At 41.3% G+C, this 22,159-nt stretch overlaps 1 protein-coding gene across 1 annotated transcript in view; it reads right to left on the minus strand.

Annotated features, from left to right (window-relative positions):
- Nucleotides 1–1,676: 1,676 nt before the first annotated feature.
- GRM3 (glutamate metabotropic receptor 3) overlaps nt 1,677–22,159 on the minus strand; it is a 207,228-nt gene continuing 186,745 nt past the window's right edge. Inside the window, 2 exon segments of the mRNA XM_006192218.3 lie at nt 1,677–2,040; nt 15,248–15,422. Coding sequence (XP_006192280.1) covers nt 1,967–2,040; nt 15,248–15,422 — 249 coding nt within the window. The 3' untranslated portion in view covers nt 1,677–1,966.

Raw genomic sequence — 22,159 nt, forward strand, 5'->3', positions numbered from 1 at the left:
CTGTGGTCTTTGGGCATCTGGTGAGTTTTGGATAGATGGATTAGGGTGCTGATTCAAGTGCATCTGCGAGGAAGAAGAGACTCCCTAATGCAGGATTCCTTGCCTTACTTCCCCAAGGCCAGTCCTGTTGGCTTTTGTGTACCTGCTCATTATTTCTGGATGTTTTAAAAATAGTACTTGTATGTTTTGATTAAGCAGGCCCTGGTTGTATTTAGCCTGTGGGCCCCTCGAATCCTTTTCTTCCTTCCTCTCACTGTGTTCCTCAGTCACAGTTCCCTCATTAAAATATTTTCCAGTCTTGATGCTTCTTAAAGGAAGGAACTACATCTCAATCATCTTTTCCTCCATCATGGGTTGAAGAGTGGTCCCCCCACAAAGGATATGTACACATCTAATATTACTTCATTTTGAAAGAGGGCCTTTGCAGATGTGATTAAGGATCTTGAGATGAGATTATCCTGCATTATCCAGGTGGGCCCTACATGCGATGACAGATGTCCTTGAAAGAGACACACAGAGGAGAAAGTGATGTGAAGATGGAGGCAGAGATTGGAGTGATGTGATGTCAGAAAGCTGACAACCACAGGAAACTAGAAGAGGAATGGGACGGATTCACCCCTAGAGCTAAGAGGGTGTAGCCCTGCCAACACTGAGAATACATTTTTGTTGTGTGAAGCCACCCAGTTCGTGTTCAGTTGTTCATCAGTTACAGGAAACCAGTACGGTCTCTGTCTGTGGTACCTGGTGTGGGACCTGGCAGACAGGTTCTCGGTAAATTTTTCTACATTAATTAATGATCTGTGACTCAGGGTTTACCAGGAGAAATAGGACAGTGTTGATAAGAATGAGTCAGTTTTAGCTTATCCATGCTTTCCCTGTTTGCTCCTTTGTTTAGTTTAGTAAAATATTCAGGTTCAGTGACAAGTCTCTGTGCCTAAGCATTGTTCTTGGGACTTTGGACAAGCACTGGAAAAGAAGATAACCTACATTTTTATTGCCTCATTCAGCTATGAGCAGTGAGTATGATTTTCCAATGGAATAGCAAGATACTTCCCCAGTCTCCTTGCTAGTAATGAAGGTCGTTTTGGGAAATGAAGGCTGTCAAACTTCCCCTGGCAGGTCAGCCTCTGCATTAAGAGGAATGCAGGGACGGAGAAACCCTCTCCTTCTTGCCACAGAGCACTACTGGGGCGAATTCTAGGCTGCTGTACTGATGTGGCTTAAAGACCAACATGAGTATTATCATCTGGCCACTGAAAGGGCCTGATAGTTATGCTGTCATCAGTTGCATTCTGATCCTGTTATCTGCGAAGAAGTCTAGCTCCGCTCACAGCTCTCTCCCCAGGTAACAACTTGTGTTCAATGCACCTAAATGTAAAGAGAAGCACAGTTTATATTTTCCAACATGAAAAGTATAAATGGTCTGAAATCAATATAATCAGATTATCTGGCGTGATTTAAAAAGAACAAGCCATTATCCACCATGCTGGAAAACCTTGAAGGTTTTATTCTCAATATTGTTACATTAATCCAGATGCTTTTTATTTTGTGCTGAGAAAAACAATCTGTTACACATAATGTAACTTTAATATACAACATAGAAACTCATCCTAAGTTATTACAACAAGGACCTACAAAAAACTTCATAGGAAAAAAAGTTACCTAATATTGCCACCATATTTTCTAATAGACTGACCCTGTCAGACCCTGTCACCAATGCTCAACTCTGTAAACAATGGTTATTTCTATGTTCTGGGGAATCGTTAATAATAGGGACACTAAAATCAGTCTAAAAAGTTCTAGCACGTCACTATATACTGTACAGTCCTCAAAAATAATTTATTGTACTGTTTCTAAAAAAAGGTACTAGGGGGTATTCTTTTGCTCTGTTTCCACATTCCGGAGCTGCACATGAGCACTTTCATCTAACCATCTAAAAACACAAGAACTGAACTGCATTCCACAATCACAGAGATGAGGTGGTGGAGTCGAGGACTTCCCGCCCGTTACACACCGTCGGGACATATGTGCTTGCAGAGGCTGGAAAACAAAGCAGGACAGAAAATTCCACATTAGTCAAATGGGCCACATAGGTACTGGCACGGGTAATCCTGCACACTGATTGAAATTAAGTTAAACTCATATTAACGTGGATTTGGAGAATGCTAGGTGATTTAATGCTGTGGTAGGTCAACTTTCTAAATATGCTCTGTTCAAAATTATCCTGGAACATACCTCCGCTAATGTCATGCCTCTTGGTGAGAGTTTGTTGGAAGAAGTCACTCGTGGGTTTAAAATTAGCTTTGCAAATCTGTAAACTGGTTAAAATGCAGTATCCAAAATTGAACACTCACTGCAATTTTCTTAAAGATTGTTCAATTAATTACTATTTTAAATAGCATAATCAATTTTGTTCTCTCTGGGCGCCAATGACTCTCTGTAGTCCCACGAGTCATCTGTGAACTCTATTGCCTTCTAGAGAATGGTTTGATGTAATTTCTTTGTTCAAGTGGATAACCTCAGTGAAAACTCTAGTGAGGCTGGGCTACTAAGAACTGCAGAGGGATGATGCTCTTGTTAATGGCAATAGTGATGACAGTGTCAGGGTGTGACTATAACACGGGTATGTATGTTCATTCTTTTTATGGCTCTTTGTTTTCCTAGATAACAATTCATAGCTCTTATTTGAACAAAAGTTTTGTTTTTATGAGAAATTTAAGGATGATTAAAATAAATCTATTTCACTCTTAAACCGTTTTCTTTTTACTGAGTGAGAACAAAAGCCAGGAGCCCTGTCCTTCACAGAATGAAACTCCATGGCCAAGACAATAAATTAGAGATGGCCTCACATTACCATTTGGAGCTGCTGACCTACCATCCCTTGGCCGGTCCATCTGGACCTACTCTGTCCAGGAGGGGCTAATTCTCTTGGCTGCCTTGACCTCAGCCCTGATCACCCTGAGCAGTCAGCTGTCCCATTCTTTGAAGGCATATCTCTCAGTTAATAATCAGATCAACTAATTTCATGCTAAAGTGTTCATGCCTGATTGTGGAAATTTTCTTGCCCCATAAAATTGCATTTTTCATATGAATTCCTTTAAACATGAAGGAGAAACTGACTATAAAATTTGGTGCTCTGTGGTGTTCAGTGGGAAGCATTCATTGTATCTGGGGCACTGAAGTCTTTTGGCGGACCCACCGCTGGGGAGGTGCCAACCTCTCAATTTTGCACTGATTACTTGTCTGTGTGTGTAAGAAAATGATGAAGTCAAGTCTGTGCAGCTGCCTAAGGTTACAGTGGAGTTGTGTGTCATGTAACATGCTAACTTTGAAGACTTTGTCCTTTTATCTTTTTTAGAATGAGGTTCAAATTTCTTTACGATACAAGACTATTAAAAGCTACAATATCTTGGGAGCAGGGGAAGCAGGAACAGCATAATCTGGAATTCCTGAAACTTCTACTATGAAGACCCAGTGTGTGCCAGATAAATACTCAATGGAAGGTGACAGTGATAATAATTCCAAATGTGAGAGCATTACTGTATTCTTTGCAAAGCTTCATATACTTAGTCTGATTATTGCTTCTTCATGGCTAGGAAAGGTAAGAGAAGGAACAGGGTGAAATGAAGTATAAACCACAGTTCACTGGAAACCTAGGAGAGGGAAGAGTGCTCCCAGACACTCAGTATGTCCTTTCTCTGCAGCTGCCTTGTGTCCAGCTGTCTCCTGGGCGTCTCCGTGTGGCTCTTTATAGACATTTCAAAATCAGGTGGCCAAAGCATATCCAAACCCAGTGCTGACGCTTCATTCCTTTTTTGTCCCTCCTCCCATATTAAACCTGTCATCAGGTCCAGTCAACTGTCTCCACCTCCGACCACTTCCATCTCTTCATCTCTCGCCCTGGGCCAGGCCACCATCATCTCTCTCTCGGCTACTGCGTTAGTTGTACCACCAGGGTATCTGTGCCCACTCTTGCTTCCCTGTAGTACTTTCTCGACACAGCAGCCAGGGGTTTGTTTTCTGTTGTTCTTTGGGGGTGGGGGTGGGAGTGGTAATTAGGTTTCTTTGATTGTTTAATGGAGGTACTAGTGATTGAACCCAGGACCTCGTGCATACTAAGCACACACTCTTACACTGAGCTGTAAGCCACCTACCTACACACCTCCTGTGGCTTCTCTTTGTACTCTCCTTACTCTGGTTTATAAATCCCAGCTTGATACAGACCATGCCTGTTCTTCTGCATTCAACTAATTCTATGTTTCCCCCCCGACCCCCCATCTACCTCCCTCTTTTTTTTTTTTTGTTTTGCTTCGGTCCTCAAAAACAGTATATCTGTTTCTCAACTTCAGGCCCTTTGCAGTAGCTGTTGTCTCTGCTGGGAATGTTCTTCCCTCTCTGAGTCCCTCCTTGTCATCCACATCTGAAATGTCACCCCCTGCAAAAGGCTGTCTGTCATCAGGCCACCTCAACTAAAGCAACCAACAGTTACTCTCAATCACATTACTCAGTTGTAAAACTGATTTTTTTTCTTGCTCTTTTTTTTTTTGGTTAGCATCTTAGGTCTTTACTCTTGACTAGAAACTATGTGGGGGCCTGGCTAGCCTTTTCGTTATTCTATCCCTATCCCCATGGCTGGTCATAGAATAGACACTGTGTGCATATTTTCTGAAGGATTTTGTGAATGGTTGCATTTCCAAGAATGAGGGAACCGATGAAAGTTTCAAGAAGGAAATAATCTTTTAACGAGCAAATGTGAGGCCTGTGGGCAGCCTCGTTTTGAAACAGGTGGGCCTTTCTGCTTCTCAAGCCTCATTGTAGTGTCAACCATCAACCACCCCTGCAAAGAGCTGGCGGGGGTGGTGAGCAACCCAGGGCAGGCATCCTGCTTTTGACATTTTGACTAAGCTCTTCATCTTTTCCAGGATCAAATTTTATTATTTCTGTGCAGGTTTTTCATTTTCAGAGATTGAAGAGGAATGATGTGTCATGGGGGTAAGTCGAGGAGACCCAGGGACTAGGGTGCCAGCACTCCTCTCTGTCCACCTTGAACTAGTCTAATCCCTTCTTCACCTGCACTTTTAAAGATGGCAGCAGAAACCTGCTCTGATGTTCCCCATGCAATTGTGGAACTTGATGTAACGCTTTTCTTAAGTGTGTGCTTATTATCTGCTTTCTCACTGCATTCTGATTTCTTAAAAACTGGGTCTACTTTGACCATGTAGTACAGGGGCTGCAAAGGAAGCCACGAAGAACATCCTCAAATTACAGTGTCTGTATGTCTGGTGGACATCATTATAAACGTTTACAGAATAATGTGGAATCACCTACCTGCTTCAAAGGGATATTAAAGGGAAAACCCTACATTAGACCATCTAAACTCTTTGAGAGGCAGATAATGCAAATTCAAGTTCTTACAAGAAATAACAACAGCAAAAACACCCCCCAGACTCTTTCTGCAGTTATTTTTGCCCCAACCACTCTTTAGTGTATTGAAGGGAACGGGGACTTGTGTTTTTCTACTTCTTGTTACCTGTTTCATCTGTATCTTTCATTTTATTATGTAAAAGATATTCTTGTTTTTGTTCATGCTGCTGAATATAGTAGAGGAAATTACTATTTTATGAGTTTACTGTCTCAATTACTTTGCCTTTCATAAATATTTCACATATGCCTCCTGTATTAGCCCATCTGTTATTCCCCAAGGTAGTAAAATATGTGGAAGAGAGAAATACTGTCATTTTTGTTTGTGTGTTTTTGATGAGCTTTTGCTATTATTCTGTTGAAATTCTTACGAGATTTTTAATGGCATAAGTTTAGCCTATTTTCTTAAGTGCGGTTAAGCAGATTTCTATAATCACCCTTTCTGTCAGAAATAAGATACGTGCAGGCTTATTTTTGGCTTTCCTGGGAGTGGGGGTGAGTAGCTGCTGTTAGTTACTCTGGGCTAAGGTGGTGCTTTTTGCTATTTATAATAAAAACTGAAGATAACTGAAAAAGACTTAATAAGTTCCACCATTGATTACAGAAGGGCTGTTCACACCCATGAAAAGGCATGTTTTGCTCCACAAGCTTGGTGAAGCTCTAGAGATCAATGTAGCTGAGTGGCAGCTTTGTGTCTCACTGTGAAATTTGTTTTTCTTGCACCAGTAATGCACAGACTGGTCAGGCTTCGGAGAAAATGACCCTATTTTTTTCAGGTAACTGGGTCCTCAGTCAATGCTAAACATATTTATTTAAGAGATTCTCATGGATGCCAAGTCTCTTAGTCAATTTAGTGGCTGAGACTTGGTTCCTGAGAATCAGTGTGTTACTATAACTGTGTAATAGATCAGACTTGGAAAAAAATAAAACAAACACTTAAACAGAACAGACATTCCATTCTGTTCCCATCTGTTCCATTTCCTTGTTTCTGATGACCCCAAGTAATGTCTCCCAGCATGTCTGCTTGTTTAGATATTTTAATGCGACGGTCATGGAATACCATGTTGCCTTGACCTCCTGCTTTGTCATTGGACCTGTTTTTTTTACTCATCACCTCAATTTACTTATGCTAGGGTCCCTTGATCCCATCCCAGAAGTGCATGTGTTGATTAATGTATGTTGTCTGGGCAGATATGACACTCTTAGCCACTGGTTTGGTAGCCTTGCTATGTCAGAGATTTCTGAGTGGAAGACAGAGAACCCATTATTAATCAACACAGGCTAGATTCTCAGGTGGTGTTTCCCCTTTATGACCAAAGTAATGGTCTTAAACTGTTACCAGGAGATTTAAGAGGAAATCATATGTATTACGGTGTTGGATAAAAATCGACAAACCCAAGATTTAATTTCCAAATGTGCAGTTAGAACTTAGGAAAGCAAAGACTTCTTCATTCAGTGATTCATTTCTTGTGAGACAAGATTCAAGGAAAGAGAAAATATGGCAGGTACCTTTCTGTCACCCACGATACAACTTAATTACCTTAAAAGAAATTCCACTTGGTCTTTGACTTAATACCGCAGTCCATTGTTGCCACATCATGCTGTCCTGCTTTCTTTCCAGTCGTGTTCTTTTCTCCTCTCTCCCCTCCCTCAAGGAGTACCAAAGTTGGAGGCACAATAACTAATGTGTAAATAAAAGGACTCAAGAATTTTTTGTACTGTTCTACCGATTTTTTATTCTTCCTGCCTCCTCTCAGTTGCTGCACATTTCCTGCTGCTTCTCTTTGCTATCCAAATGTGTTTTCAGGCAAGAATCAGAAAATTGTTCACCCTGAGGCTCAAACAACTAACATGAGCTGCAAGTGCCACTACAGCTAGGGGTCCAGGTCAAACGACAAAAGGGTCAAACTCTCCCAAGATAATGCCAGGCATTAGTTCTCCTTCCTAGTGGAGCTGGTCTTGTTAGCCTCACCTTCAAATGATACACAACATCTGCACAAGTTTGTTAGCTTTCATTGCTAACACCCGATTTAAGCCACCATCACCCGGGCTCTGCAGTAGCCTCCCAAATGATGGCTCTGCCTGCTCCCTGTCTTATGTCCGCCCACACAGCCAAAACGATGCTTTAAAAGTCAGGTACTGCCATACGTCTGATGAAGCCCTTCAAGTGTTTTCCCAGTTCTTGAAACAGAAAAGCAAAAGTCCTTCCTGTGACCTCCAAAGTCCGACATGATCTGCTCCATCTTTGTCCTCATCTCCTCTCACTTTCCCCCCTAGTCATTTCCCTCTGGCCTCATTTGGCCTGTCTGATGTGCTTCCCACTTTGGACCTTTGCATGTGCTGTTCCCTCTGCGTGGAATGTCTTTCCGCCAGGTACTGGCATGGCTCCCTTCTTTTCGTTTCTTCAGGTCTCTGCTCAGTGTCACCTTATCACTTCCCTGGCCACTCTCTAAAAAACAGCAACTCTCTGTCTGTCTCCAGTGTGCCTTATTTGTGTTTGGCTTACATTATTTTCTCCACATCATTTATCAACACCTAAGATATTACATATTCTTGGCTTGCCTGTCTTTACCACCTCTTGCCTGGTTAGAATGCGAGCACCATGAGTGTAGGGTTTGTTTTGTTTATGACCACGTCCCCATTGCCTAGAGCTGAGCCTGGCCACAAAACTTTCTCCAGTGAAGGAATGAATTATCCATCAAATTTGTCTCATTTACTTGGTTAGTGGTTCCTCTCCCAAAGCCTCTGAAATTCCTCCAGGTAAGGCAGGCATCTTAAAAAAATTTTTTTTTCTATATGAGTAGGCGTTTTCCTGCTGTAGGCACACAGATATTTCCATTTATGAATGTTTTCCAGACAATTCACTTAAAATGAAAAGGAAGTAGGAGGAACATTATAATGAATTGATGTTAGACTCTTTGCTTGCTTTGTTTTAAGGTATTGATCCTCTGAGATCACTATATGGGCAGTATTTGATTAAATACACATTTCCTTTTTTTTTTTTTTGACATTTATACATTGCTCTGAGCATGGTACCATGTTCCCAAAGGCATTAATAAATTTGGGGTTCCATGGAGGTGCATGTGACTGTAGGTATCTCTCACACAATATAAACTCTCTGGTTTAGGAACTCTCCTTGAGCTATTGTGTTTGTGTTCTGTTCAAATGTACAACACAGAAGAGAGACCATACAGTGTGATTTAACTCAAGGACATGATACTGCTTTTGAAAAAAACTATTTGAATGAGAGAAGTTATATCTCTGTCATAAGCATTTAATGGGTCACCATTAACAAAATTCCTTTTCTTCACTGAATCACATTTTCTGAGAAGCTTTGAGGATAGCCCCTCTGGAATACCACATCTTGTCTGTATGCAGCCTGGGTGTGGGGCTTCGCTGGGGCCTCAGAAAAACATGATTTATGTGCTGAACTCCCCAGCCTGGGCTTTTGAGAGGAATAGAAGTCTGCACCCATGCTAGTAGGACAGGATGCTGTCATGTGTGGCATGTAAGAGAAAGCTTTTTAACTTAAAAAAAAAATCATTGAATTTGCAGATGATAAGATTCTCATTGTCAGAATAGCTTCTGAGATGAATTTTGTCACTGAGTTGAGGCAGAAAATCCAGAGAGGCCAGAGGAGCCACAGAGCAGCTTTTGAGAGTTTTATCTATGACTGCAGTTATCAAATTCCTAAAAGCACCTAATAGGTAGGGCCCTGGTTTCTCGTCTATAAATGTGGTTGTTAGAATAAATGATCCTGAACATCTCTTCCAGCTCCAGGCTCTGTGGTCACTGTATTAAAGGAGGTGGGCTGGAGCTGCATGGGGAAAACCTAGCAAAATATTGGAGGCAAAGAGAAGATGATTTAAGGGTTGTATAAGGGCAGTTGTGAGACAAGTAAATGGAAATGCTAAATAGAAGAAGAGGTATTGAATATCTACCTCCTAACTTATAGGGTTACCTATTGCATCTGGGGACTCTATTCTCCCATCCTCAATGAGGGAGTGAAAGGGAATAGAATGAGGTTCTCAGGGATGCTGTGGACTTCCCTTTCTTAAGGGAAAATGGATCGACATCTGATTTGGATGCACTAGGTTTATTCTGCCTGGAAGCAAATGGCTTAACTTGCTGAATACTCTAGGCTCTTCCTGTTCGGTCAGCAAGGATTTATGTTTATAATATATTTATGCCTATGGTGAAGGAGACCGTCCATTCAGTCTGTGTTGCCAAAGAACTTCTTAATCTTCCTAGCCAGTCATCATGGGACTCCCTGAACTGTAAAGGTGCAGGGATATTATGCTGGTTTTCTGGACTAGCACTGTCAAGAAAAACTTGGCATTATGTGCTATTTTTTTTCTCATATGAAGTCCTATTTAGAGTTGTGCAGTGGCTTGCCCCCTGCTGACTAAGGTGTCTTCAAAGCCTGGCCACTGGTAAGTTCAAAGCCTGGTCCTTATGTCCTTGCTGTCTGTTGCTGTAGCTCTGTAGGAAATTATGTGGTGACTCTAGAAGACTGTTCACTTGATCTTTTGATACTACTGCTTTCTTTTTATAATGTGCACATGCTTTGTAATAAAGAATAATTCTATTAATGGAGCAGTTCACACATTACCACCTAGACAAGTGACTTTCTGATTAAGGTTTTGGCAGAAGAAATCAATCTCCATATGCCCCCGGCTCCTCTGGGGCCCAAATCTGGGCATCATTAGTTAGCAGAAGCCTCTTGGCTGATCTTAATGATAATGACATACATACATCTGAATGATCACCATGAGCAAGAGAAATAGGCATCCCCGTAGGACCAAGTCTGGGTACATAATAGCTCTGAAGACTCTTGGGCACACTCCATTTCTCACTTCTGTCCCCAGTCTATGCTGATACAAACCTACACCAGTGTCAACAACATTCTACTCTGCATGGGACCTACAGGGCTTTATGCCGCATAACTTCACGTGTACTTCCAGCTTGTCCCTTTCAGAATGGTGCCGTTCTACTTACATTCAGCACCCATGCCAGTAGAATGAGATGCTGTCAGGTGTAGGGCTGAAAGGAAGGCTTTTCACTTAAAAAAATATTTTGAATTTACAGATGCTAAGTTTCTCCGCACACATTCTTGACTGCCTATCTTTGGGAATCAGCTCTGGGAAGATCCTTTGCTTCTAAAGCTGAACAATATAAAGAATGACCATTCCCCCCCCTCATCCAAATACAAAGGATGTTTGCTAATGTGTGTGGGTGTGGGAGCAGCATTCCAAGTATGAGTGTAGGACTTCAGGGTCTCTGAGTCACACTGCTATTGGAAGGTGCATTCCCACTCTCGGTAAGTGTTTTTTGAGTGGCCAGGTGCTTCTGTGTGAGAGATGCCTTCTCTGGAGAGTTCCAGAGGGTGATGGGAAATAACTGGCAGGGATGTGGCTGTTGGCATTATGAGGCAAAGGACAGAATTTCAAAACAGCTCTCCTTCCCTGAACCCAGTGCCACCTTCCTCTTTGAGGGTCATCTCAGTGGAGCTTCCTGCTCTGATTGATGCCACTGGATGAAGTAGACACGATGGTTTGGGTTCAGGTTCTCAAAATGTTTTCCGTGGATCACTTCCATTGAACCAGTTGGGGTATCTGTTACCAACCAGATTTCTGGCCTTTGCCAAGACCCTGTGAATCAAAGGAAGGGGCCTGGGAATCTGTTTCAAAGAGGTGGTATTTTAATACACAAATACTGGAAACGACTGGCCTATGGGTACACTTAATGGGGAAAGTTACTGTTTCCTTTAACTATTCTGACTCCCACTGTATATAGTTAATCAGCTACTACTAAAACTGTACTCTTTTGCACATAGCAACATGTAAATATTTCTCAAATGATGAGTTTTCTGAGATGGCCTTAACCATGTTCTTTCTTCCAAGACTGCTTCTAAGTTTGGCTGTGCTTTTTCCATCTTTGTTGAGCAACTTCTCAGTTCTTAAAACCCAATACTTATACTCCTTCTGCAAGCAACCACCTTAGCTTCTGTCAGGGAGTTCACTGAGACTCCAAAATGATGTGGTATTTCTGCAACTCTCTTGCCAGAGAATTAACTGGAAATTAATGTGACTGTACCTTCCAGTCAAGGTGACTTCTCGGTGTAAGATTAAGTGTGTCATGTCACTTAATCCCTATGAAAAGTATAGTACTGGATGGATTTAGGGTTTGGAGAGTGCAGCATCATAAAAATGGCCACAGATTCTCTGGGAGGTGGGATCTATGTCCCTCCCCTTAAATCTGGGCAGGTCCTGTCATGCTGTCTGGGATCCCAAGTGCAGAGACATCCCACCAAGGTGCCAAGTGTAAGAATTAAACCATTGTGGACCCTCCAGACCAATTCAGTCTCAGCTGATATTACAGAAGGACCCCAGTCAAGGCCTCAGAGAACAGATGAACTGCGCAGCCAAGCCCTGCCTGAATTTCCTGACTTACAAAATCAAGGGAGATAATAAAAGGGTTTGTTTTTTTTTTAAGTCACTCATTTAGGGGAAGTGTGTTAGGTGGGAATAGATAACTGAATGTGTCTTTTGTGGAGGGTAACTCTGTTGCTACATCAGCTTACTCTCATCCATACATGAGTTTTTAATTTTTCCCTCTGGAGGGAGTAAGTCAGAAAACCAGTAGCAATATTGGTAACAATAATCCATTGGAATAAAATGCCTGCAAATACTTACCGGAAGAACATAAATTAGGTACAGCCTAAGACAAACGTATGCTTTACCTAATGAACACAGAGCCATTTAAGGATTTCTCTTGATTATTAAAACAGCATACTTCCCAATATTTAAGAGGGAAATAGAATATTGAGATGAATCTATAATGGAGCAATCAGGTACTGAGGGATTAAACCAGTTGCTTAAATTTTCATCATAGTGGCCAGTAACACATTTATTTGTAGAACTAGATCCCACAGACCAATGGCTTTCAAATTTCTTTGAAATTCATAGAAATAAGTGTTTTGCCTGAACCCGGTACACATACATAGACTCGAGCAGACTTCATGAAATAGCACTTACCCTATTACATATGATGAACTCTAAGAAACTTTGTTCTGTTTTCTTTTAAAAAATGCTGATAAACACACTAAGTAAATTTCATGACCCATTAGTGGCTTACACTCTGCAGTATGAAAAACACTGCCCTAGACACCAAGCTTCCTGCTGGGACCAGGGATTCTGTCCTATTCACCACTGTGGACACAGGTGCGTAGACATTTCTGGTGTACAGAAGGTGCCCAAGCATTTAATAATTGAGTGAATTTGAATTTCATGACAATGGTTCCAATTTAGTAAAATGGTTAGGGTATTAATCACAAGTCAGGAAATTCAGTGTCAGCTCTTGAATCATCGTGTATCCTTGTGAGGTCACTTCTGTTCTCTGTTTTCTCACTTGTAAAATGGAACTTGTGACACCTAATATGGATAAAATGAGCTCACAAATATGAAACTGTTGTGAGTAAAAGATAAAGAATTACAAGTAAAAGATCAGTGAATTCGTTATTTACACACCTGAAGTGCTAGAGGTATTACATAAATATTTTACTTTGTTACTTTAATTCTACTTCATTAATTTGGATTAATTAGAAAAAAACTGCTGGGGAAATGAGGTCTAAATTTAGATCTTTTGAAAGAAAAAAAAATGTATTTAACATTTCACTGAGTAACAAAATGATCCTAAAACACTGGGCTGGGTAGACACCTACCTTGATGTATGCCACTAGCAGATCAGCATGCTGAGTGACAGCTTAAGCAGGTTGGTGGCCATTGCAGTATATTGGTTTTTGGGTAAATGGACATTTCTGAAACTCTGAGCAGAGACTTGATTGGGTAAAGTCCCTTGTTACCTCTTGAGGAATTTACTAATTCCCAGTATATGCATTAGAAAATGCCACCATTTCTAATTACTAAGGTTGGGATGTACTTGAACAATGTCTGTGGAAGACTTATGGGCTTTGCTAAATGGTTTTAATAAGAACCAAGAACTCTCAGCTCTCAACAAGACTGTTTTTGCCCCTTGGTAAATCTTGCTGCACAGCCTACGGTAAACTTCCTTCTGTTCTCTCTAAAGCCTCCTGAGTACCTCGCTTCATGGGAAATTTCCCGGCTTGTTTTCTGGATGAAGGAGCACAGCACAGTGATTGGGTGCCCTTGGCTTTGAAATCAGAGAAGCTGACTCAGTTCTGGTTCTGCCACTTGCTGTGTGTGTGACCTTGGGTAGTTGTGAATGTTAACAGAAGCTATATCATGCGTGCACACATGTATGAAGTATTTAGCACAATGCCAAGCATGAAGAAAACAGTCAGTGAGAGTCCCTGTTAGCTGGATTATTGGAGCTGTTTTTATTAGGGTTTTTTGTTTTTTGTTTTTTTTTTTAGTTTTTTATTAGTTATCAGTGTTAGTTATATGCCAGTTCTTTCTTGTCTGGACTAGCCAGCTTTTGCTGTGAGGCTGCTAGAAAAGAGATTTGGTTGCTTCAGAAATAAGCAGGTTTCTTTAAGGTCCAAGGAAATTATTTCATAAGTTTTACCAGCTCCTGGACTCAACCATAGTGACACCTGAAAATTTAGTTGAAAATACAGTAAGGTCTCCATCTCTCTAGCCGCTGAGCCCGAGGAGTGGTACATACCCTGCATCCTTGAACGTGTGCTGTCAGCCGTCAGTCTGCTCTTTGTTTGCTAGGGAAAGGGCTGCCCTACAAAATGTGGTACTTTATTGGAGAAACTGGGGCACTAATGCGATTGCTCACTCTGTGATGCTGAGCTATTTTGAAGTTTCCTTTCTAATCGGCTGGAGGCAAAATTGTGAAGAAGTCATTTGTCTCTGTCACTTCCAGCCCTCCTTCCCCTCCCCCTCCTCCCCCCATCCTTCTGTCAGTGAATTTCTCCTACTTCATACCACAGATTAGTTGAAAATGGCTTAAAAGTTTGTCACCTTTAGGTACATTTGTGCTTTAGATGAGTCTAAAGAAGTAAATGATTCTCTAAGGATAGTGTTTCAGATATTTGTAGGCCAGGAGAGAGAACCCTGGCTGGGACGTTATCCTGGTATATTTCAGTTCACGCCAACTTCTCAGCTGGTTCTCAGCTGAAAAAACATTGTGTCTTTGAAATAAGAGGAAGATCTATTCCAGCATTGTCCCAAGTGTATTCCATGGAATGTGAGATGCTTTACTGAGGTCAAATACTTTTGAGAAACTGTAAATAACAAAGTAAAACAGGTTCCCTCGCTGTAGAGATTCTTGAAACCTTTATCATGCTCGTGTGAAAGGAGGTGCTTTGAACTTCCGAGTGGGTATTTAGGATGCCGCCTTTTCCATCTTATTTGATCATCTTCCCCTTTTAACTTATATGAAGCACCTTCAGCATCTATGTGACACAGAACAGGTTTTCCCGAGCACTAATCTCATCCCACCCTAAGGCCAGCTAAGGAAGGAAACAGTAAGGTGATGTGCTCAAGGTGACCTGTTGAAATGGTTGCAAAGTCAGGACTCGAAACTAGGTTCTCTGACTCCGCAACATGGTCAAAAATCCTAATGGTGGTTGTAGATTTATTTAATGTCCGTCTCCCTGGCTAGACTGTACACAGCCAAAACAGAAACTTGAACTCTTCTGCTTACCACTCTATCCCTAGCACCCAGCATGGTACCTGGCATATGGTGGTCGAAACAGCACTTACTAAAATTGAATCGTGATTGTTCACAGGAATGGACGTGTGTTGTCTGTTCCTATGTCCATGGCTACCCCTTCCAGCCTGCTCCCTTCTGCAACTCTACATATGAAGCAGTCATTGCCAAGTTCCATACTTACACTGAGAATATGTGGTCCCAGTTCCGCTGACACTGAACCTGTTAAGGTGCAGTCTGTGTGTGACCACATTCTTCTGGGGCTGGAAGAGGATGATGTGCACTTTGGGGGCAAACAAACAGCCCAGGACCACAAAGCCACTCAGGCTGACGGAGATACACATGGTCGTCGTCTGCACCTACAAGCAAAGGTGGCTTCGTTACGTGTCTGACTATAAATTCAACTGGGTGGCCAACGCAAGAGAGCACTGAAAAAAGAACAGACTGAAAACCCAAATCAGCCACAGTTCTGTCCGTACTCTAGCCAAACCGACCCAATAATCATATTGGATCTTCTGAGTCTGGGATGCACACAGAAAAATTGCTTAGGATTTAGAAGCAAACATTCTTTGTGTGGGGGTGTTCTTGAATGCTTGTGAAGACTTCACATGGATTTTCCTGTTTTGTTTGTTTTCTTTCTGTTCGTATAAAGGTATTTCTGCAGAACCACTGAGGTCAGAATCTTAAATGGTAAAATATCAATATTCAATGATGAAGTGACGAGGCTGCTTAGGTTTGTGTCAGTCAGCTTGGCTTGTTTAAGATTTACTGTATTCTGAACAAGTTTGGTCCTGTTTCATATTTTTGTTTCTCTTTCTTGCTGGGGGCTCTGCCTAACAGCTGTTGGTTTTCCTACTCAGTACTGGGGGACACTGTCAACTTGCTTCTGGGGTATCTGCTCTTTTAATTATTTCATTAGCAACTCTCTGGACTGTTGACACATTGGGTACTCACTGCTCAGTCTTTCTATTCTCAAGGCTCCTAGACACTCATCCTTGACAGAGAGTTTCCTCTTGCTTTTCTTTGCTTCCCCTGAAAGCAAACCTCAGAACTAGGTCTCTGCATCTCTTCATTCCTTTGCCCTCACCCTTCATCTCTCATCTCATTTGTCTTGGCTTTAGCTGCCATTGATTTTCTGGAAAACCCCAAATGAGAGTCTACATATTTAATCACTTTCGGTATGAAAAATGGAAATAAATTATTTCTTCTATCAGTTTCTACGCCGCGTCACTATGGTAAATCCTAGAGTAATATGAGATTTCTTTGTCCCTTTTCCCCAGGCGGTGCTATTCCCAGATAGCATAATTTCTCATGCCCTACGGTGTCTGTCCTTCTTCTGTAATCAAGGCAAGCTGAAGACTGAACAGTTAACTGTAAGAGCCACATAACTTTAGAAGACTTCATTCTCTTTTTGATTTAAAAAAATCAGGCTACGCTTGTATCATAGTTCTTCAGACTCTAGTTTTACTCGAATTGCTGGAAGTACAATCTCTCCTCACTGTCTTAAAGCTTTGCTCCCCTAACCACTCCAGTGCCCTCCAACTGGGTCCCTGATTGCAGGCTCCTTTCCCTTTTGTCAACTTCCCAGAAAAGCCTGCTGTTTAATTCTGCGATGTAAAAGTCTTGATAAATCATAACTAAGTTATTTATAGCAAGTCCACTACTGGTATAATTAGGGTTTTTTTTTTTTTTTTTTGCATATATGTAGACTATGATGTGAGAACCGTGCTTCTCCTGCCTCAGTGTCGCCTGCAGTGTCACAATGAAAGATGGCAGATATCCCAGTGGGGATGAGAAAAGTTCAGATGTGCACATTTTCAAGAAAACCTTCTCTAACAACACTTCGATAACTTTGAAACTCCTCACATAGCTGAAGTCATTACAAAGAGAGGAGAAAGGAGGCTTTTGTGAGAAGGATGTCTTGGAGAAAGCTGTGATGTGAATTTGATACCCCCCATCCCGTAGGATCGATTGCTTGAACTTGGGCTGGCTCCCTTAGGGGACAAGGGAGGAAAGTAACAGCTGGGACCTCTTAGGGCGCATCCCTTGCCGTAGTCTTTCATGCCAAACTTCTATCCATTCCAAGATGACAAAGGTCTCAGTTTTTTGCAGTGGAACCTGGCTGGGGAAAAGGAGCTTGGTCCTCCCTTGAGATTTCCCTGACGTGGAATAATTTTCTGGGAAACCGTAGACGGAGCATGAACTAGTATGGGGCTGTCACTGACCTGTGTTGGGTTTAAAATGCTGACAAAGGTGCTGCATTAAAGGATAAGAAACAGACAGGAAGAAATCTAGATAAATTCTTGCAATCAGCTGCAGCCCTGGAAAACTTGCCGAGCCCTTGTGCTGAAATCAGGCAAGATGCTAAGAGATGTTATCATGATGAGACAGCAAGTGCCCTGGACGAAGATGGACTCCTTTAAAAACGTTGCTGCTGTCTGTCCTAGTCAATGCCAAGTTAGCTGAAATACACAAACCATGTGCCCCAGGCAGATGGCTATCTGGCTCTGGCTTCTGACTCAAGGGGTCTTCAAAGTTGAAATGAACAGTGACAGTAATGATGATCATGCCATTCAATTCAGGGTTTGGGGTGCTCAGTAACATTGGATCTGCATTTGGCTGAGCCATGAGTAGCTGCTGCGTGCTTGAAACAGAAAGTTACAGTGCCTTCCTTTCTGGCATGGAAATCTTCACGCTGAAGATGCGAAGTTCTTCATGCTGATTCCTCTCTTACTTTCCACCCTGAGTTTAGCTGCCTTAAGAAGAAAAGAGGGATAGGACCAAAGTCTATCCATCCCCAAGGGTGGCTGCAGTACATATGAATCAGACCCAGTATGCTGGGAAACTGTGGGGAGGGAAGAACTCAAATTTCCATGCTCTGTTGGTTACAAGCAACCAAGTCACCATCCTAGCCAGAAGGTTAGGGGAAGGCAGAGCTGGGAATAGAAGGAGGCAAGAGAGGCACTTGCTTAAGATACAGATTTAAGGGGTAATCCAAACAAATAATATTTTACTGCAATATTTTTAAAAAATAAAAATTCATGCTAAAAACATATGAGCAACTTAATATTGACCAACATTTTAAATAAAGGTAAGATCAGCAACAGTGCTGGGCTGTGACATACTCAAGGCAAAAAGGAAAAAGCAGTAACACGGATCCCGTCATGATTACTGCGTACGCAGGTGTCACCTGGCCTGCTGTACATTGCCTGGTGGAAACTGGGACTTGGGGACCCTACATAAACGCTGACATTCAGGCTATGGTGGTGGCTGTGAGTGGTAAAAGTCCTTTGTCTCTGAATCAGGAGTCTCATGCCTTCTGCCAGCAATCCTGAAACTGCGGTAGGCTAACTTGTTAGATTGCAAGATGGAGAAAAATTCTTCATGGTTCTTGACAGGGTCTGTCTCCACTGTTGACATCCTACCGTGGGCTCTGGCCACCACCGGCTCTGACTGGAACGCCTGCCACAGCCACCTGGCTGCTCCCCTCACTTCTGCTTTGCCTTTCTCTCATACAGTCAGAGTGTCTTTAGCAGCTTGATTTTTTTTTTTTTCCTAAAATGTGAGATCCTGAAACTCTTCTGCTTAAACATATTTCAGTGGCTTCTTTCTCCGTATAGAACAAAATCTAAGCTTTTTGCTCTGGCCTATAAGGTCATTTGTGATCTGGCTCCCTGCCTACCTCTCATATAAAATCGCTCTTCCATGGACTCATTAAACTGTGGCTGTATACACCTCTCTTTTCTAAAACATTTTTGCCTGGGGGTATTTGCACTTGCTGTTTCTTCTGTCTAGCAGGTAGATTTCCCATGGCTGGCTCCTTCCCATCTTTTGGTAGAGTATGATGAAACAGGCACTATTAGGGGTGGCAAACATTTTTTGAAAGAAGGAGATTTGATTTATTTCTTCAAATTTTCAAAGTAGTCAACATGGAAAGATTGAAATTTCTCTGTAAGTACTTAGACTTTGTAAAAAATTCTAAAGTCACCTCCAAGTCTCTGCCTACTATAGGTAAAGTGCTTCGCCTGCCCCCAACCCCAAAACAAATGCAGCATCTTGATACCCAAAGTACAGTCCTTTGTCTAGCAGCATCTCCATCACCTGGGAGCTTGCTGGAGATCCAGAATCTTGGGCCTCATCGCTTCTTATTGAATCTGAATCTTCAGCAAGATTCCCAGGTGTGCGTACCTTCAGGTTTGAGAAGCACTACAGCAGCACCCCCCACCCCCCGCTCCCTTCCATCACGGCACTCACCACTGCTTGAGTTACCCTGCATTTTCATGTGTTCATTATTTACTCTCCATCTCTGTCCTCCTCTCACTCCTCACTAGATTGTAAATTACAAAAGAGGAGGGACTCATCTATGTTGATAGCTGTATCTCCAAGGCCCGTAATAAATGCTCAGATACTTTTGGGAGACGTGAATGAACAAAACACTCAATAATAACCATTAATTAAAATTTTTATGGATAACTTTCCACCCAAATATGGCCCAGTTTTTATTTACACCATTTAAACTATGTATTGGATCCCTGATGACTCAGTGTTTGATTCTTACACTATCTGGGATGGTTTTGTTATGATACAGGGGATGGCCTGGATTATTTCTCAAAGATCCTTTGAATTTTTGGAGTCTTACCCAAGTTCTCACTTGCTCTGCTTGATGCCTGTTAGAGCATCAATTAGTCTTGCTTGTTCTAGGCTTTATTCCTACAAATCCATCCTTCCTCTTAAGGATAGATAAGTTTGTGGCGTAATATGAAAGGCATGGATTTGGATCCAAAAAAACTTGTCCTACTATTTCTTAACTGGACCACCTGGGAAGTTAATTATCCTCTGAGTCTATTTACTGATCTTTCCAATGGATAATGAAATTTGCTTTCCAGGGTGCTAATGAGAATAAGTGAGCTTGTGTATGCAAAGCGTCATCGAGCAGAGTAGTCTTGGAAGCTGATCAGGAAGAGTTACTTCCTTTCTTTCTCTCTTACTTTTTATCATGTCACTTTTTGCCCAAGCAAACAACCAACCAAAAGAAAAGAAGAAGAATTAAAAAAATCACAAGACCTCAAAGTCCTTAAACATTACTTAAATGAATTCCTCTGGCTGGTAAAATCTGACTGAGATGCCAGTTCCCGTTAGTTTCTCACGAGACTCCTTTAACCTGTCTTCCATTTGAGTAAGACCAATATTACTACATTCTTGATTCATTTCTATCTTGCCTTGAGAATACTCCCTATGTGCCCCATATTCTCTAACTACCTTAATTATGTGCAGCATGAAACCCCACCACTTTCCCACAGAGATACAGGGTGAAATCCCACCACTTTAAGGAGTATTCTTGGAAAGACTAAGCTCTTCCTGATCCAACTCTTTTTTGAAACAAGTAGGAATTTAAGAATTTGTATTATCTCCAAATTGGAAGAGAAGAGGCGAAATTGTCACTACATGCAGATGACATGATGCTATATATAGAAAACCCTAAACGCTCCACACAAAAACTACTAGAGCTGATAAAAGAATCTGGCAAGGTAGCAGGATACAAGATTAACATACAGAAATCAGTTGCATTTCTTTACACTAACAATGAAATATCAGAAAAAGAAAGTAAAGAAACAATCCCTTTTAAAATCACATCCAAAAGAAAAATAAAATACTTAGGGATAAATCTGACTAAGGAAGTGAAAGAATTATATGCAGAGAACTACAAAATATTGATTAAGGAAATTAAAGATTACTTAAAGAAATGCAAAGATACCCCCATGCTCCTGGATTGGAAGAATTAATATTGCTAAAATGGCCATACTACCCAAAGTAATCTACAGATTTAATGTGATTGCTATCAAATGACCCAGGACATTTTTCACAGAACTAGAACAAATAATCCTAAAGTTTATATGGAGTCACAAAAGACCCAGAATTGCCAAAGCAATACTGAAGAAAAAGAATGAAGCTGGAGGAGTAACACTCCCAGACTTCAGACAATACTACAGAGCTACAAAACAGCATGGTATTGGTTCAAAAACAGACATATGGGTCAATGGAACAGAATAGAGAGCCCGGAAATACACGCATAGACCTATGGTCAGTTAATCTTCAACAAAGGAGGCAAGAAAATAAAATAGAGAAAAGACAGTCTCTTTAGCAAGTGGTGCTTGGAAAACTGGACAGCCACACAATAAATCAGTGAAGTTAGAACACTCTCTCACATCATATACAAAAATAAACTCAAAATGGCTTAAAAACTTAAATATAAGACAAGACACTATAAACCTCCTAGAAGAAAACATAGGCAAAACATTCTCTGACATAAATCTTAGCAATGTTCTCCTAGGGCAGTCTACCCAGGCAATAGAAATAAAAGGAAAAATAAACAAATGGGACCTAATTAAACTCAAAAGCATTTGCACAGCAAAGGAAACCATAAGCAAAACAAAACCACAATCTATGGAATGAGAGAAAATATTTGCAAATGATGCGACTGACAAAGGTTTAATTTCCAGAATATATAAACAGCTCATATAACTTAATAAGAAAAAGATAAATAACCCAATCCAAAAATAAGCAGAAGACCTAAACAAGCAATTCTTCAGTGAAGACATACAAATGGCCAATAGGCACCTGAAAAAATGCTTGATATTGCTAATTATCAGAGAAATGCAAATCAAAACCACAATGAGGTATCACCTCACACCAGACAGAATGGCCATCATTCAAAAGTCCACCAACAATAAATGCTGGAGAGGCTGTGGAGAAAAGGGAACCCTCCTACACTGTTGGTGGAATGCAGTTTGGTGCAGCCATTATGGAAAACAGTATGGGGATTCCTCAAAAGACTAAAAATAGACTTACCATATGACCCAGCAATCTCACTCCTGGGTGTATATATGGAGGAATGTTAATTCAAAAAGATACCTGCACCCCAATGTTCATAGCAGCACTGTATACAATAGCTAAGACATGGAAGCAATCTAAATGTCCACCAACAGATGACTGTATAAAGAAGCTGTGGTATATTTATACAATGGAATACTACTCAGCAATAAAAAGAATAAAATAATGCCATTTGCAGTGACATGGATGGACCTAGAGATCATCA

Source organism: Camelus ferus, chromosome 7 (genome assembly GCF_009834535.1).
Source record: "Camelus ferus isolate YT-003-E chromosome 7, BCGSAC_Cfer_1.0, whole genome shotgun sequence".
Classification (NCBI taxonomy): Eukaryota; Metazoa; Chordata; class Mammalia; order Artiodactyla; family Camelidae; genus Camelus; species Camelus ferus.